This window comes from Drosophila melanogaster, chromosome X (assembly GCF_000001215.4).
Source record: "Drosophila melanogaster chromosome X".
In the NCBI taxonomy this organism is placed as follows: Eukaryota; Metazoa; Arthropoda; class Insecta; order Diptera; family Drosophilidae; genus Drosophila; species Drosophila melanogaster.
Genome location: NC_004354.4, coordinates 2,667,947 through 2,680,191, shown reverse-complemented (window position 1 = coordinate 2,680,191; position 12,245 = coordinate 2,667,947). Strand labels below are relative to the sequence as shown.

At 40.6% G+C, this 12,245-nt stretch overlaps 1 protein-coding gene and 1 long non-coding RNA gene across 21 annotated transcripts in view; both read right to left on the bottom strand.

Moving 5' to 3' along the window:
• Window positions 1-638: 638 nt before the first annotated feature.
• Window positions 639-12,245, bottom strand: part of sgg (shaggy) — a 45,602-nt gene continuing 33,995 nt past the window's right edge. For 6 of the 19 annotated variants that reach the window (NM_206614.3, NM_166947.3, NM_057367.5 and 3 more), the window contains 8 exons: window positions 10,089-10,279; window positions 9,935-10,018; window positions 8,961-9,071; window positions 8,647-8,884; window positions 8,370-8,563; window positions 7,089-7,278; window positions 6,574-7,017; window positions 4,571-5,595 (listed from right to left, as the gene is read on the bottom strand). In NM_206614.3, the coding sequence (NP_996337.1) occupies window positions 5,588-5,595; window positions 6,574-7,017; window positions 7,089-7,278; window positions 8,370-8,563; window positions 8,647-8,884; window positions 8,961-9,071; window positions 9,935-10,018; window positions 10,089-10,279 (1,460 nt within the window). In that variant the 3' untranslated portion in view covers window positions 4,571-5,587. Of the gene's footprint in view, window positions 3,092-3,534; window positions 5,596-5,918; window positions 6,287-6,573; window positions 7,018-7,088; window positions 7,279-8,068; window positions 8,126-8,369; window positions 8,564-8,646; window positions 8,885-8,960; window positions 9,072-9,507; window positions 9,562-9,934; window positions 10,019-10,088; window positions 10,280-10,438; window positions 10,559-11,360; window positions 12,027-12,245 lie in introns of those variants that run through there. The other 13 variants (NM_001169178.1, NM_206612.3, NM_206611.2 and 10 more) reach the window with 10 other exon arrangements.
• lncRNA:CR45197 (long non-coding RNA:CR45197) lies at window positions 3,535-5,004 on the bottom strand. Of its 2 annotated transcripts, none has more exons than NR_123779.1 (1): window positions 3,535-5,004. It is a non-coding gene; the product is annotated as a long non-coding RNA:CR45197 (long non-coding RNA). The 2 variants fall into 2 exon arrangements; NR_133506.1 differs by having other exon boundaries at window positions 4,019-4,756.

Below are 12,245 nucleotides of genomic sequence, written 5' to 3'. Positions count from 1 at the left end.
AAAACTTGCAACTGTGAATTGAATTTCCAATCGAACGAAATCAGTAAGCAAGTAACATAAATCATAAAATTAGGATGGTGAGCCAATCTAAAAAAAAAACATCTAAAATCCAAAAATCTAATAAATTTGCCACAAATTGTGTAATTATACTAATTTTTTTTTTATAGCAATAAAAATAGTTGTCAAAAAGTGGAATGTCATACCTCGTTGAATTCGTAACAAAATTCCCTATCGACCTGTATTGAAAATTGGAATTTCGAAAATTTTGCAATTTTTCGCAAATTTTAATGATGGTACCCCTTACCGAAAATCTGAAAAGTGAAAAAAAAATTTTTTTCCCAGGATCGTTTAAATAGTGATAGTAATAGTTAGCTATGACTATTAAACATGTTTTGGAGAAAATCGAGTTTGTAAATATTCGATTTTTGACGAACTGGAATTCCAGAAGTTGACACCTTCTACTGATTATGGTGGCCTGGTGTTGAGAATCAAGAAAGCCACAAATATTTTTTATTTTTGCACGGTAAGTTGAAAATTATCGGTTTTCAAGCTACAACCAGACATTTGTAAATATACTTTCTCAGCCCAAAAGTATACTACATTTTGCCACCGAAATGAATAAATACGCATTTCTATATATATTTTTGTTTGTAATTTTTATTGTTTTTAAATTAATGTTTTCTTTACGCATTTGTCTCGTGTTCATTTTCATTTCCTCTTCGAATTTGGGGGTTTCCTGTTGTTATTGTTTAGTTTAGTTTTGTGTTTATTTGTTAATTAAGTTAATGTTTGGTTTGAATTTCTCATGAGGTTGTTGCCTCATAATTAAAGCGAAACGCTGAAGTTGTTCATCATATATAAGTTGGTTTTTTCTATGCATATATATGTTTGAATATATATTGATTTGGGCTGTCATTTTTCATCTGTTGACATTTTCAAATACAAATAAACGGTGTGTGTGTGTGTGTGGGTGTGTTTAAAGATTTATATAACTTGTCTGCTGTTTACTTAGATTATTACTAAAATGTTTGGGTCTTAGTTTGGAAATCTTCGGTTTCTTTTTCTTTCTAATTTATTTGAAATTATAGACGTATGTGCGTGTGAGTATGTCTGAATGCTCGAATGTGTTCTTGTGTGGGTGTGTGTACATATATGTATATAGTTAAATTTAATTAGTTTTGATGCCACAAAACTCAACGTTCATTAATTGTATAAATGTATCATTTAGTTAGTAAAAAAAAAAAATATGTTCTCGTACAATATATAAGGATTTCTATGGAAATACATACAAATAGACTTGGTTTTGCTTTTGCTTTTGCCCTTTGCCCTTTGCCTTTTTGCCTTTTTGCTATCATTTTCGCTTTGCTTACTTAGTGGTTTGTAAATGGGTTAAAGTGCTGGGACATACATAATCGCAGACATAAATTTTTAAAACGAGATCTAAGCAGTTTAACTGGGGTGGTTGTCATAGGTATATATAGTAGATAGATTGGAACCAATACTATAGTTGCGCAGAAGTTTTCGGTTGATCGATCTAAGGCCTTACGTACTAAAACCATCATCGGTTTCATTGTATTTTACTTCAATTTGTATTAAATTAGTTTAAATTTTCAATTGCAGCTAAATGTCCTTTTGTCGATTACTTTTACATATATCAAGATTGTGGCTCCACTATCATCTCATTATCTCATTATTTGCATTGTTTTTTGTTTTTTTTTAAGTTAATGGGTGGCGTCGCGCGCTAAAAGCGATTTACTCATTCATACATTCACTTACTTGTTGCTCAATTTGTTATATTTCTTGTATTTATGTATAGTGTGTTTAGTGTATATTGCATTTTGACGATCGCTTTCTTAGATAATCGTACATGCTATACGTTACTTAAGAACAGGCCACGGAAAATGTTGCTATGCGTGGAAAGTTGCTTTTCTTTCTTTTTTTTTTCACGTTATTTGGGGAGTTTCCGGTTCAAGGATTGGAAAGGGGGGTGAGTGGTTCCGGGGGTTGCTACTGAGATTACTACTCTTGTTAATATCTCGTATATATATATATATATGTATATATATATATATATATATATATATATATCTATGTTTATATAATATCTATATCGTATTTATATAGATGCACTTGCGCGAGTTTAGTTTATGTTGTATCCGCCCTTTTGCTAGTTCCTCTTACTTGCCGCCTTTAATTGTTTACTTTTACTATGGATTGCTAACTGCTGTGATCGTTATATATATTTGTATAACCGCGCATATATATAAACGTTAAATGGGCAAAAATTTTGATTTATTTCACTAAGTATTTCATTCAAGTTGCTTCTGCTTTTTGTTTTTTTTTTTGACTTAATTTATATTACGTTCCGCGATCTGGTTGTTAAGTGTTATTTACTATATTGAAGGTTTGGGACGCGGGCGAGGGGTTTTCCGATTATTTCTCAACATTCCTTCGGGGATTTCTCTTTCTCTTTAATAGTACAGATAATTATTTTAATTATTTATGCATAGTTTAAAGTGGATTTTTGGTTTTATTTCGATTTTATGCTAAATATTTGCTTGCGCCCAATGCATATAGCTAGATATACATACATACATGTGTGTGTGTGTGTGTTTGTGTTAGTGTGTGTGTGTGTGTGTGGATGGGTTTATTGTTGTGTGGGGGTGTAAGGATACTGGGCGTTTTGTGTAGTGAATTCCTTTGTCTCATTTCATTTACTCATAGCTTCTGCTGGGACATCCGACATCTCTTTCATATTTCGAGTGTAGCTGCGTGTGTGTATGTGTGTGTGTGGTGTGTGGTGTTGTCATCTCGCTCTTGGCCGACATGGGTTAACTGAATCCCCGGGCCGAGCGAAAAACCTGCTAATAACATTACATTTAAAGAGCTACTCGCTCGCGCTAACCCGACGCCGCTGCCTCGGTTTCTGCTGCTCCGCCTCCAGATGCGATTGCTCCACTGTCGCCAGCATCGTTATCCCCGCCGTTCCCGCCTCCTGAGCCCGATCCGGATCCGGAACCCGAGCCGGCTGCCTCTCCGTTTCCGCTTCCGCCACTTCCGCTGCTATTGAGGGCGCTGTTCGATTGCGAGCCTACAAAACGATTCAGAGCCAAAGAAGGAAAAAGATATACAGATGTGGATTGCTATTCGTATGGATTAAGCTTTATGTTGTTTTTGTGGGTGATTCGCTTGGGAGGCCCAAAACAGAGCAGACCCAGCCATTTCACACAGTTGCAAGCCACCATTTCCTAGAAGCTCAATCAGAATGCACAAGCCATCGTTTAAGTAAGAAATAATATTGAAATGATTTAAAAAAAAAACGCATGTTTAACTGAAATTACAAATAATTATACTTAAACATTAAGTATGGCGAATCGATTAAATCGATTAGAATCGATGTTATCCCACCCATTCCGAGCCCAATTACTTCGGAGAGGGGAAATGAAGATGCAGACGAAAGGTTCACACACTGAACAAAATGATACTGTGGATACGGTGGTTAAAAGGAAAGGCAACAACAGAAGGTTTTACTTTGTTTAAATATTGTATTTGTTTCTCTTTTTATTTGTTGGATTTTGTTGTATTCATTTATTATCATTATCATTACGGCTTCTTTGCTCATTATCATCAACGAATCTAAATATTATCATGATTATTACAGCATTACATATACAATTGTCGGTGTATGCACGTGTCTGTGTATAGAGTGTGTGTGTGTGTGTTATGTAATTAGCGAGTCTAAAAATAAGCTAACGTGTTTAATTTTTCATGATTCTTTTTTTTTGCATTTTTTTTCAAGGTTTTCCAGTTGTTCTTTTTTTTTTTTTTACTCGCGTGTGCCTAAGTTACTAGGAAAATGTATTTTATTCTGCGTGTGTGTATTCAATAATCGTTTATAATTAGCATAATAATTAGTTTTAGGTCGATTATAATAAGCTATAGAAATAAATATAAGTTTTTTGCTCATCATTTTTCATCATATCGCTTATGCAATTCGCTTCGTTCTTCTCATTTTTTCTTTTTTTTCTTTTCTTCTTCTTCCCTTGCCACTCTGAGCAAGAAATTGTTAATAATATTCAGTAGCAGCTCTGTGCGGAAATTGTGGCGAGCGGGGGAGCGGGGAAGGAGCTTTTTGGGGGCGAGGCAGGACGACACTGACTATCTATGCGAATAATAATAATGGAGCTCTACGGTGGCGGGAACCCGGTTATTTGGACCTTATCTACATATTGCAACTAATCCGCCGGTTCTCAGGCGCCAGCTCCACGCCTGCGCTCTCTTCCTCCTCCGTTCTGTATGTCCGTATGTGTCCGTATAACTCATCTACTGGCTAAATAATGGTATCTGTACATATATATTTTAGCGCGAAAAAAAATATATACGATATACGATACGATATATAATAAAAATAAAAATAATTTATTTATTCAGTATGTATGTATACATAATGTGTGTGTTGAAAAAAAAAAAAAATATATAGTTTATATTCATAATGATTATATATTATATTGGTATAGTTTAAACAGTTTCGCTTTCGCTTTTGCTTTGTTTTTTTGCTTTTTTTTTTTTTGTTTTTTCCTTTTCTCTTTCGTTCTTTTCTGCGTTAATAATTTGCATTAAATTTAGGTTTTAACATAACATTAACATTATGCTCGGGGCTTTGCTTTGTTTCTGTTCCTCCTTCTCATTCTCCTTCTCTTTCTCAATCTGTTCCACTTTACTTCATCTTCGCCTCCTCTTCTGTCCTCTTCTGCCTTCCTCTTGCTTTCTTAGGGTGGTGTGTGTGTGTGTGTGAGTGTGTTGCATGCTGCATGCTGCACGTTGTTGCAAGACCATGCCTTGTTTAACCTACGCAAACTCTTAGTTAGTTAGATCTTAGCTCGCTCTAACCACACAAAACTCGTCCGCCATTCTATTACCATCAGTTATCATAAGTTAAACGTACTAAATCAAGGTGGTGTTGTAAAAAAAATATGCAGTGACTCTTTTAAATATACATATACATTGGTTCATTTCTTTTTCAAGGCGTCAAAAAAAATAGGAGGGATACATTAATTAACGAAGAGAGTTGCGGAGAGGATCACTTAAAATATTAATTAAAAGATATATATATATATATATATATATATCGCCACGCGCGGCAGCAATAAAATGACAATCGATCAGCGCTCGCTCTACTATTATAATTATTGTGTGTTTATTTACCATTATCATGTATTATTTAATGCTTATTAGTTTATTTTAGATTTAAAATAAATTTAATGTTTTACCTAAGTAAAATATTTCTTTTGTTATATTTTATGCCTTTGCTGTTTCTAGAGTTCTTTTGAAATTGCGGTTGATGCTGCTGCTGCTGCTGCTGCTGCTGCTGCTGCTGTTCTTTCATCAATTGCATTAATTAATTTAATTGTTGTTGTTGTGTATATAGTTTGCTGTGATTGCTGGATTGGCTTTCTCCATTCTTGTTTATGGTTATTATATATAATTGCTGTTGTTGTTGTTGTGGGTGTAGGTGTTATATATAATGATTACTATATATATATGCTTGGATATATATTTAGTGTGTGTATGTATGTTACTATTTCCCCTATGAATCTGTAAATAAAACAAAAGGAAACAAAAAAAAAACAAATTAAAATCATAAATCTTTAGCCGTCTAATGACACACCAAAATACCAAAGTAAACATGAATTAATGAAATCAAATGAAATCGAATGAAAACCAATTCAATCTATCAAGTGTTCCATAGCCATGGACGATCAATATATCCCGATTGATTCGAAATATCGTGAAAAGGACAATTGCAGACAAGGATTTTCAGTGCATAGATTGTAGGGCAAACCTTGGAAAGACTCCGAAGAACTCTATTGAAAATCTCGACTTTAGGAACCATTTACAAAACCTCACTGAAACTTTTTAAATGACTTGGAAATAACTGATTTATATTCAACTGAAAAGATAACTACAGCAATAATTTGTTTTTGAGAACATCTTCTTCTTGAATCTGCAAAATGTTATGTCTTGATTCGCAATTCTTGTCTCAATTCTTGATTCATGATTTCCACTCTTTGCCCCCAAATAGCATGCTTCTTCTACGGCTTCCTTACTAGATCTATTCGTATATCTTTCCTGGGTTTTGCTTGGATTTCAGGCGTTTGCTTATAATAGATGGATAGAGGAACGATGCTCGGATAGCATCGCAATCAAATGTTGGCCGTATAGCGGACGAAGGGCTTCCCCGACAACGGCAACTTGCGATGTTGCCGCATCATGAGATGGACACCAGCTAAGGATCGGGCAATGGATAAAGTATGGGATTGTGTGTGGCAAGCGAATTGCCAAGATCAAAGTATCGTATCGTGATTAAATGCTACTTTTTATTGCAAATATGGAAGGCTAGATTTGGAAAACTAGTGCCCCTCTTGTCACATGGCACACAAGTTAGAAACTGAAGATACGATACGATACGATACAATACTGATGATACAATGACTGGGAAAAAGAGGAGAGGAGGTGAAAAGGAGCAGGCGACGGAAGGCGGGGATGGAGCTGCATGGCCAACCGCTTACTCACCTGTTACATTGGCGCCGCCGGCATTAGTCGCGCCTATAGCGCCAGTTGCTGTTGCAGCTGCGGTCGCCGCACCGGCTCCGCCACCACCACCAGCACCGCCAGCGACGGCGGCATTGGCTCCTCCGGCAGCCACAGCGGACGGCGCTCCCGATGCTCCGCCGCTGCTACTGTTGTTACCAGATCCGGGTCCACCGGCACTCGCTCCGCCGGTTCCTGCTGTTGCTCCGCCCGATCCGGATCCCGCAGCTGCTGCTGTACCCTGCGACTGTGGCTGGGCGGATCCTTCCACCGAGGCACCACTGCCCGTTGACGAGACGCTGGTGGAGCCGCTGGCCGCAATGGAGGCTGCTCCGCCGGCCGAGGGTCGATTGCCGCCAGGTCCGGATGCGTTCTGCAGATGCTTGGGCAACAACTGCGGCACTAGGCTGGGCTGTATTGAGAGCTCTGCGGATTGAAGGCGACATTAGTGTTGCAACAAATTCTGCCACCTGGCTGATCGATCTGATCTCACTCACCATGCTCTGTGAAGTTGAACAGCGGCGGCATATCGCGACCGTTGGGCAAGGTGTGATTACCCTCCATGCGTAGCTCATCGAAGAACGGATGTGCGCAGGCCTTGAGCGGTGTGATCCTGGCACTGGGCGTATACTCGAGCAGCAGGGACACCAAGTTGATAGCTTCTGTAGGAGTGCGTATACGGAAAACCTGTGTGTGAAAGGAGCATTCGGTTAAGTGGCGTTTTAACCATCTGACATCTTTGCACTGACTTTCTTGCGGGACAGAATTGGGCTGGTGGGCAAAAGGGGGGCGGGGCGGGCAGTGAGGCAATCATCGTAGATATGGACAGGACACAAACGAGAACACAGAGGAAGCGTTCGTATTTACAGATTTGATCGAACACTCATTTTTTTTTTTTTACGGATCAAAACAAACGTCGGCAGTAGGCAGGGCAAGAAACCAAAACAATCAATTAAATTCAACTCGAAATCAAATCAAATCCAATAAATCAATTAAATTAAACCAATTTATAACTTCTTTGTACAGCTGGGAGGGCTGGCGAAAAGCTAAGCATGAATCTTAAGCCATGGAATTGCATCTCGGAATCTGGATATCTGGATACTTATACCCATTCCTATGTATGTGGTTGAGCATGAAATGCGAATTGATTGTTTGATTGAGGCAGCTGCATTTGTAGGCTCGCACACTTAATACATAACTGAGTGAGTGAACCCAGAAAGCTTTTCGAATAAACCAGGCTTATCAGTTGAAAGATCAAGATCAAGCAAGAATGGGAATCTGGATCTGGCTCTGGATGGCCCCACAATCACTTGAGTAGTCATGATACGACATAGATTTCAAATGCATTCAACCCCCCTGCATGATTTGTTGAGCAAATGTGGCTGCGATTGGCATTGTGCTTATATAATTTGGTCATTTTGCTTAACGCTTTTTTTTAAATTTTTGTTTGATGTTTTCAATTCGTTTCTTGGCTTACTCGCAATCGTTGTTTCTGGTTTAGGGCGTTTGGAAATTGGGTGCGTTCGAGTAGTGACTGCAACGAGTTTGTATGTACACACAATTTTCGGTTAGAAACACTTGTGGTAAATTAACAATGAGTGCTTTTTTTTTGGGGGGGGTGGGGGGGGGTGCTTGTACCGGGGGAAAAATGAAGTTTCCTCCCCATCCCGAGAAGAATGCCGAGGGGCGGGGGTCAGATGAGCGCGTGAAAAGCGCAAGGGGAATATCGAAAATCATAATCGATCCAATTCACATTTTGGCGGCAACTAGCCACTTACTTTCTGCCATGGATGACTCTTAATCTGAGGGAACTTGAATTCCGTGTAGTTTGGATTCATTTCGCGTATCTGTTCTCTTGTCGGTGTGCCCAGGACCTTGATGACCTCGACGAGCTGATCCACACCGGAATCGCCAGGGAAGATGGGCTGGCCCAGCAGCAGTTCGGCCAAAACGCAACCGGCACTCCAGACATCTGAAATGTAGCGTCAATTTAGGATATTAGAATTTACATGGAATTTGAATGCAATAATGTGATGGTATGTGTGAAATACTCACCGATCTTTGTTGTATAATTGATGGCGCCAAAGATGAGCTCGGGGGCGCGGTAATACCGGGAGCAGATATACGATACATTCGGCTCGCCGTGCAGCAGCTGTTTGGCGCTGCCAAAGTCACAGAGCTTCAGCACAGCCGTCTCCGGATCGAGCAGAAGATTCTGCGGCTTGATATCACGATGGCAAATGCCCAGCGAGTGGATGTAGGCCAAACTTCTGAACAGTTGATACATGTAGAGCTATAATCGGGCGAAACAACAGGAAGATGCAAGTTAGTGTCGACTACACAAAGATGGATAGCAGATCAGTACTCACCCGAATAAAGTTGATTGGTATCGTTTGCTTGGTTTTGGCATATTGGCGAGCCACTTTGTATACGGTTTCTGGTATATATTCGAGGACTAAATTCAAAAATACTTCATCACGCTGCAATGGAGGGAGGGGCGCACAAAAAAGAATCGATTAGGTTACGATATCAGAGTTTTTTTTTTTTTTTTGAGCGTAAATGATCCATGTGTGGATGCGTATGTGAGTCTGGATTTTGGAGGAAGCTGACCGATGCAGTTGCGAGCTATCAACATGCGTTTTATTTGATCGGGTTTGTACAGTCGGCGACATTTAAACTGAGTCTAGCATAACTAGCATACCAGCAGGAGGATATCATTGATTCACGGGAGATTAGATTGTACGGGTACCACATGCGATGTGATCTTCTGTACGTTTCATTGTACATTTCTCTAATAGATAGCAGGGTTTTTTTTTCGGATTCGTTTATGAGAGATAGAGAAAGATCTAGATCGAGTGTGAGCAAGTCGCTGAATGATCTGAGCTGAAGAACTGATAACTTTGAGAACTGGGATACCTGGGGCTTCAGCACACTCGCGAATATGCCCAAATCGATGGGGAACTCGGCCAGCTAGTGACCGATTTCGATTTCGGATTCGGTTTTGGATTCGGTTTCAGTTTCAGTTTCGATATGCAAGTGAAAGAGATTCGTTTCAGTTCGGTAATCGCTTAACTCATAAACTCAATAACACATAAAATGCTAAGCGAAAGCTCAGTTTAGCTAAAAATAAATACTTAGTACGGTTTTAACCATCAACAAAATTGGCTCAAAACTCATCATTTATATACACACTTTCTTACGAATTCCATTCGCTGATGGTTGATGGATTTTCAACTGAAAACGTACTAAGTAATTACCAATGCTGGCAACTTCAGCAGTCCACCTCCCCCCCCAAAAAAAAAGGGTTCTCTACTTGATTAGCTACTTGACCCCCTTTTCTTACCTTTTCACCACTCGAATAGAAAAAGTACAAAAGCTTCACAATATTACAATGCTCCAATTTGCGCATTATTTGCAATTCGCGATTCTGTGAAGGGAAAGTGTCATTGTTAGTTAGAATTAATACTTTTAGCGCCAGATTCAATTGATGCACCCACCTTAAATCGTCTGTCTTGTAAAACTTTTTTGATTGCCACCAGTTCGCCGGTATCGCAGAGCTTTGCCTGGAACACGACGCCGAAGCTGCCATTGCCGATGACCTTTGTGTCTGTATAGGAGACCTCTTGTACGCGATCGGTGCCTTGGCCGGGTGTTGCAACAACTGTTGTGATTTTAGAACCATCGCGACCTGTTTGGTTTTTGGGGCACAAGAGTGAAATGATAATTTGTTAGTTCAAGTATTTGGTATTTGGTAGTTGGTTCCCTCATGGTAGGCACCCCGCTTATCCTAGGCACACCACACACACACATATATATATCTAAAGATAAATTTAGATGATTTATACACCTGTCGTCTCCCAGGCGCCCTCCAGCTTCTCCTTGCTCCTATCGACCTCCTTTGGAATGGACAGTGCAACACTGTGCTCGGGCCACAGGTCGTTCAGCTTGCCGATCAGTTGTTTCATGCCTGCACACAAATCAGACACGAATCACACAAGATATTGTCAGGATAACGATCTCAGTCAGTCACTCAGTCCCTGTGCTCAGGGATAATCTCGAAACGAAAACAGCGGAACGAGGGATAGGAAGATAGAAGAAGTCACGGGTTGAACTAAACAAACACGAGTTGGAGATACAGACAGAAGAGTTCGGATTGGAGGGACAGGCAAATAAGTTAGGAGGTTAGAAGCACGAGAAACAGAGATAAAAAGATGTGGATAGTGTTGTACACCGCGCGACGAGGTGCAAAATAAAATCGTTTGAGAATTGAAGAGATTAAAGTTATGTCACACCTGCATCTCTAACTATCGCTTGCGAACATACCGATTAGGTTAAATTGAATACATTTAGCATAAGATCAGCAACTAAACTAAGTGTCTGATTTTTCTCTGCAATATGCAACCGAGCCCTTTGCATTTTTTTTTTGTTGCTAATTAATTTTGGCATTGGCGCCAAAGATGCCGATGTAAATGTTCATGTGTTCATGATGACGACGATGTGATGATGATGATGATGGGGCAGCTGCTACTGCCTCTCGCATCACTGTCGATTTTGGTGGTCACAAATCTTCAGATCTCTCGTACTTTTCGCTTTTCCATAACAAATTCTATCGTTCTATCTTTATATCTTTATATCTACATCGATAAAGGATTCAACTGCTGCTTGCTGGCGGGTTTTTTTTTTTTTAACACAACTCTTATCTCTGTGCGTGGATCACATTTTGGGATCTGGGATATTCGGGGATGTTCTTCTAGGTCCTATCTCTGTACTTGGGTCCTTGTACTGCTTTCCTCCTCCGCCGGCACTGGCGATGCTGGCCCCACTGCCGCTCCGGTTCGGCGGTTTGCTTTTCTTCAGAGCGGCGGCCACCACCAACGACGATGAGCAGGCGGACTGGGCCGCCTTGGCCGCGGCGGAAAGGGGTTTGTGCTTGCCATTGGCCTTCGACTTGCGATCCGCATTGGAGGACTCGGTGGTGGAGGAACTACTGCTGGTGGTTTCGCTATCCGTATCAGATTCGCTGCCTGCGCTGGAGGAGCTGCTGCCCGAACCGGATTCCGGCTCGGATTCGATGGGGCTTTCGTTGCCGGTGCTCGCCTCCTCCTCGCTGGACGATCGACGTTTGTTCTTTTTTTTAGTGACCAACGGTATGGGTGGCGCTGCACCACCACCGCCCAGGGAGCCCCTTTTATTCTTGATGACCTTGGCGGGCGGTTTGCTGGCGTCTATGGAGTTCTGCCTGCCGGAGGTGGTGGTGCCAGAGCCAGCACCATCCGATTCACTGGCCTCGTTCACTGACCCACTGCCGGGTGCCAGCTTCTTTTTGCGAACCACTCGCACCACCTTGCGGACACCGCGCGGCACCGCCACGGGCACCACCTGTGACTTATCCACCTTGAGCGTGGAGTACTGGCCGCCACTGGTTTCTTGAATCACTAAAGCACTGAACCACCGTTTGAGTGGCGGTAGAGTGGGTATAGCGCTCTAGTGATGCCTGCCTTACACGGCAAAAAAAAAAAAAATATATATGTATCAATGCTTGAAATCAAAGCTTGCGCAGAACGGCAACTAAATTAGTTGAGACCTATATTCGAAACTCATTATGGGATGAAATATATTTGGAAATCATTAATACAAAAGAACTTAATGCCACA